Here is a 5,657-nt window from a genome sequence, read left to right on the forward strand (position 1 = left end):
TATTGTCCATGATGCTCAAAATTAAGGTTTCCATTAGTCTTAAGGGACTTAATTAATCTTATCGGGTGTCAAGGACTAATTCGTCCAAAATCGAGCTGTTGAGAATGTTAGGATTATATTAGATTTGATGATTTGGATTAGATTAGATTTGGTTATTTGGATTAGATTTAGTCATACCAGATTTAGTCATATCAGATTTGATTCTATAACGCTATATAATAGCCAATTTTATCATTGAATAGAATGAGAGATTTCTCCATACATTCTTAACATTTGGTATCAGAGCCTAATTGGACCTGAGAGGAGAAATACACTAATTGAGTGTTTGAGAGGAAAAACACTGAACAAATGGCAAGTGATTCAGGAAGCTTTGCTACAACATGTGTTCTTAAATTCAATGGAGACTACGAGCATTGGAGTTTGGTCATGGAAAATCTCTTGCGTTCAAAGGAATATTGAAGTGCTATTCAATCTAGTTTTGAGGAACCAAAAGGAAACGAACCACTAAGTGCAGCCCAACAAAAGGAAATCAATGAAGCAAGGCTCAAAGATCTCAGAGAAAAGAATTATCTCTTTCAATCCATTGACAAGAGTATTCTGAAAACTATCATTCAAAAGGATACTTCCAAGCAAGTGTGGAATTCAATGAAACTCAAGTACCAAGGAAATGCTAGAGTGAAGCGAGCCCAGCTACGACTTCACAGAACATTCGAAACTTTAAAGATGAAAGCAAGAGTAGGTGTTTCTGAGTATTTTTCAAGAGTTATGTCTACTGCTAATGACATGAGGAATTGCGGAGAAGATATGCCGGATGTCAAAATTGTTGAGAAAATACTTCTAAGTCTCACCAATAAATTCAACTTCGTAGTATGCTCAATTGAAGAATCCAAGGACTTTGAAATTAATAGTCGATGAATTACAGGCATCTTTGCTTGTAGATGAACAAAAGGTGATTGATAAGAGGAGTGAAGAGCAGGTTCTGCAGGTGGAGAATGTACCCAGGTATGGACAAGGAAGAGGCAAAGGGACATTGCAGAGAGGAAGAGGTTACACTAGAGGATGGGGAAGAGGTAGATCTTTTGTGAACCGGTCGGCCATCAACTGTTTTCGATGTGGAAAGCAAGGACATTATCAATTTGAATGTCCGGACTTAAAAAAAGAAGCTGTCAATTATGCTGAATTTGACAAGGAGGAAGAATTGCTATTGATGGCGTACACAGAGAAAAGTAAAGTTGAAAAAGAAGGCATTTGGTTTCTCGATTCCGGGTGCTCAAATCATATGACAGGGGACAAAACATGGTTCGTTGAGCTTGACGAAAGTTTCAAACACACTGTCAGAGTGGGAAATAGCTCAAAATTGACAGTTGAAGGAAGAGGCAGTGTCAGATTCGAAGTTGAAGGTATCACACAAACCGTGACAAATGTCTACTATGTCCCCCAATCTCACCAACAATTTGTTAAGCATAGGGCAACTACAGGATAAGCACTTGGTGATCTTTATCAAAGAAGGAACCTGCAAAATCTATCATCAACAAAGGGGCCTGATAATGAACACACAAATGATGGCGAATCGCATGTTCTCAGTTCATGCAAAGATGAAGTCATTGGTTGACAAATGTTTGAAAATAGAAGATGAAGACTTGGAGGTTCAAAATGTGGCGATGGAGGTAGCAAAAGTAGAGGAGATAAAAGAGAAGGAGGTCACATGTGACAGCAAAAAGAAGTTAGAAAAAGAAGTTAGAAGAAGATGCAGCTAGGAGATGGAAGAATTAATTCAGAAGAATGTTGAAGAAAGGCTAAACTCTGAAGAGACTAAATTAGAAATACAGAGGCGAATGGAGGAAGGACGCAAGAAGTTGTATGATGATGTTGATGTGCAGCTTGAGAAAGAGAAAGAAGCCGCTCTTACTGCTACAAGACAAAAAGAAGAACAAGCAAAAAAAAAAAAAGCTAGATAAAATGCTGGAAGAGAATAGGAGAAGGGTAGAAAAAGCTAAGCGACGATTAGCTTTGGAGCTACAGCGGAAAGAAGAAGAACTATATCGTGAGCTTGAGTTGATTCAGAGACAAAAAGAAGAGGCAGCTCGGAGAACTAAGCTAGATGGTAAGAGTTTAAGTTATGTTTTCTCTGGCTCTTTGGAAGAAGCAAGCTCTCCTAGCTCGAATAAGGCGAGGAATAAGAGACCAACAGTTTGGATGAGTGACTATGCAATAGGAGAAGATTTTTGTGAAGAAGATGATGGAGCAGTCTGGATGAGAGACTATGCGATAGGATGAGAGACTATGCGATAGGATAAGTTTTTTGTAAAGAAGATGATGAAGCTTACTCGACCATGTTTACCACTACTATACCTGTAAACTTTGAAGACACATTGATTTAAAGACGCATTGAAGAGTGAGAAATGGAGGCAACCCATGAACTTGGAGCAATAAACAGATTTGGTTATTTAGAATTGATGAAGTTACCTCAGGGTGGAAGTCAATTATGAGGTCGTAGATATTAACTGATTACTATTTGTGTTCAGTTCAAGGGAGGGATTGTTAGGGTTAGATGTAGATATAAACTGATTACTATTTCTGTTGGGAGGGATTGTTAGGATTTATTTCTGTTGGGAGGGATTGTTAGGATTAGATTAGATTTGGTTATTTGGATTAGATTAGATTAGGTAGACTGATTAGTTGGGAGGGATTGTTAGGATTAGATTAGATTAGATATGGTTATTGGATTAGATTAGATTTGGTTACTTGATTAGATTTTATTTAGTTATTTGAATTAGATTTAGTCATACCAGGTCGTATCGGATTTGATTATGTAACGTTATATAATAGCCAATTTTATCATTGAAGAGAATGAAAGATTTCTCCATCCATCCTTAATGGAGAAGGATCCAACTTTACATTCTAAGTTGAGTTGCAGACCGAAGTGAAAATTTGAGAAATTGGCTACATTCGCGCCAAATCGCTCGTCCAAGTCTATTCCTCTAGTTGGAGAGAAGTATAAAGAGAAATTCTTGCGAAGGAAACGTGGCCTAAGAGCCCCTCATTAGTCTTAATAACAAAAATTCCTTTGGGTTTGCTTTTACGAAAAATTGAGTTTTCAACCAACTTTGAAAGCCGATAACTTATCCTATAACCCACAAAAAGGTAAGGTATCTTTTAAGTTTCATGAAGGAATTGAAAGGAGAAATGCCCTAAAATGGGTTGGGGAGAGCTATTTTGGCGGTGGTGACTGGGCGTGCATGTTTTCCTCTACTAGAGGAAGAAGACGATGATGTGGCCGGTTCAACCGAACCGGCCACCTCAACCCAGAAGTCTGTCTCTCCTTGGTTTTTCATCCAAATTGAGCCCTTTTTTAAGGGTTTCTCGTAACATTCTCAATGGTTCCAAAAACTAAACTCCCTAAATAAGTTGTCAAAGAAAATTTAGATAAAACGAGCACCGAAAGCTTGAGGAACGAGATTCCAAATACAAGACAAAAGGTAAGTAGCCATGTTGAACTTTTCTAACAAAATAGTTGTAAGAATCACTTGGATTTCAATAAAATCCTTCAGTTAAGTGTCAATTAATGATACATGAAAGAAAAATATTAGAAACCGTGAGTTAAGGACCCAAAACCGAACATTTTGCTCAAGTGATGTTAAGATGACTCTGAAAAGAGTACTACAAAACTTCAGAACTGGGCATAATACGGTAAACCTACACCAATTCAGACCCCTATATTAGGCTTCGGAGCTGATTTTTAGTCTCTGACTTCCTCAATAATACCTCAACCAACATCTTCTTTTCTCTCTTTTCCTTTTCTTGCGTTCTTTCTTTCTTTCTTTTTATTCAACAATTCAGATTTCTTTCTTTTTATTCAACAAGTCAGACCCCTGTCTAGACAACTTTCTATGACTTATAATAAAATCTGGAGAGTTTCAATTTAAAGAAAAAAATGAGTTTTTAAATTTCTTTTCCATGCTCGAGTGTTACAAGTTAGAATAATCCCTATAACATCCCTATAATTGGATAAAAATTTAAGTAATCTTCCTAATCTGATCAAATCTAAAAAAATAGTCCCTACTTTTAACAAACTATAAGAACTTAGTCTAACATTTTAAACCATAGAAAGTACATTTTATAAATTTGTAATTTATTCAAAAATAAAATCACAAATACATAATTATGATAAAGATAATGTAGAATTTTCCAGAATAAAAATTTAAAAATTCAAAAGAAAGAAGACTGCAAAAATTTAAAAATTCTCTGAAAAATGACATTGGTGAAGTATTGATTTCAAAACATACAATTAGGCTTAATTTCTCCAAGTACTCGGTATTTACTAAAACTGGCAAGTTTGAAATTCTTAAAAATAAATTATTAAGATTTATATCATAGAACGAAATTTCAGAACCTGATATTGTTAACTTTAGGCAATAGAAAGCAATGGCCTACCATGATTTTGAATAATTGGTTAAGAAGAACACCAACCACCACAAATGCCTGGGGGGTCACTTTTTCGCCCCTGGCACCATTTCCATCAAATCAACGTCGCCGTCGCCGACAATACCACCAGAGTTGGCAAATCCCAATTGACAAAGCAAAAAAGATGATATCTAAATATAAAGAGAGGTGTAGGTTCATTGGTTTTGGCAGGCTTAGGCTTAGGCTTTAAATGGCCTCAAGACCCTGCAGAATATCGGCCTTCAAATCCTCAAACTCTTCAATTCCAATGCTGAACCGCACCAAATTGTCCTTTATCCCATACTTGAGCCTCTCTGTTTGGTTAAGATCCCTATTTCATTTCCATCACCAAAAACTTAATTACTTCCGCCACCCACATACTAAATAAATGTGTTTAACGAAAGTTCAGAATTGGATATTTACCAATATGACATTATTGCTGGCTGGTCTATGATACTCTCGCACCCACCAAATGATGGAGCAATATATGGAATTTTTAATGAATCAATGAATTTTATGGTGGTCGTTAAATCCCCATCAACCTGCACACCAGAATGAACAAATTCGTGAACTAAACCTAAGCCTAAACCTAGCAGAGTAAAAGGGTTTTGTCATTTTCTAACCTCGAAACTAACTACGCCCCCGAAACCACTCATCTGTCTTTTGGCAAGATTATGCTCAGGATGACTTGGTAACCCAGGGTAGTAAACACATTTGATCTGCATAATGTCACATTGTATAAGGTAAAAGAATTCACAACCACGTGATTAAATCCAGTTAATGAATAAGTTTGATTAATGAGATTAACTCAGTTTGAATATGCTACTACATCTGCTAATTTCTCAACACGTGTATGAGTCTGAGTCGTATACTCTACTATCAGATGCCTCAAAAGCATCAATAATTAAACTACTATTGTTCCCTTGCACCGCCGTGGTTAATATTAGGTAGTAAATTAAACGTACGAAACAATATGCAGTTGTGTTTTTCCTTGTAATAAAGCACTGCAGCTTGATAAATTAAATTGCATACCTTAGGATGAGCCTCTAAAAGCTTTGCCATCCTCAAAGCTGAGGAATTCTGCTGCTGAACACGAAGATGCAATGTCTTCATGCCTCGTATAAGTAAGTATGCAGCATTCTGTAAGATGAAGATATCAGAATTAATTAGACAGCAAGGCTTGACAAGAAAAAAAAAAAAAAAAAAAAAATCGA

At 36.4% G+C, this 5,657-nt stretch overlaps 2 protein-coding genes across 2 annotated transcripts in view; one reads left to right on the plus strand and one right to left on the minus strand.

Moving 5' to 3' along the window:
- The first annotated feature begins 645 nt into the window (after positions 1 to 645).
- Positions 646 to 1,757, plus strand: LOC111437847. Its single transcript, XM_023075921.1, has 3 exons — positions 646 to 822; positions 923 to 1,400; positions 1,468 to 1,757. The coding sequence occupies exons 1-3, from the start codon at positions 646 to 648 to the stop codon at positions 1,755 to 1,757; spliced, it is 945 nt and encodes a 314-aa protein (XP_022931689.1).
- A 2,578-nt stretch (positions 1,758 to 4,335) lies between these two features.
- LOC111437871 (cystathionine gamma-synthase 1, chloroplastic-like) overlaps positions 4,336 to 5,657 on the minus strand; it is a 4,487-nt gene continuing 3,165 nt past the window's right edge. Inside the window, exons 8-11 of the mRNA XM_023075949.1 lie at positions 5,476 to 5,583; positions 5,067 to 5,162; positions 4,867 to 4,985; positions 4,336 to 4,774 (exon numbers count right to left, since the gene is read on the minus strand). Coding sequence (XP_022931717.1) covers positions 4,651 to 4,774; positions 4,867 to 4,985; positions 5,067 to 5,162; positions 5,476 to 5,583 — 447 coding nt within the window. The 3' untranslated portion in view covers positions 4,336 to 4,650. The remainder of the gene's footprint in view (positions 4,775 to 4,866; positions 4,986 to 5,066; positions 5,163 to 5,475; positions 5,584 to 5,657) is intronic.

Source organism: Cucurbita moschata, unplaced genomic scaffold (assembly GCF_002738365.1).
Source record: "Cucurbita moschata cultivar Rifu unplaced genomic scaffold, Cmos_1.0 Cmo_Scf00067, whole genome shotgun sequence".
Taxonomy (NCBI): domain Eukaryota; kingdom Viridiplantae; phylum Streptophyta; class Magnoliopsida; order Cucurbitales; family Cucurbitaceae; genus Cucurbita; species Cucurbita moschata.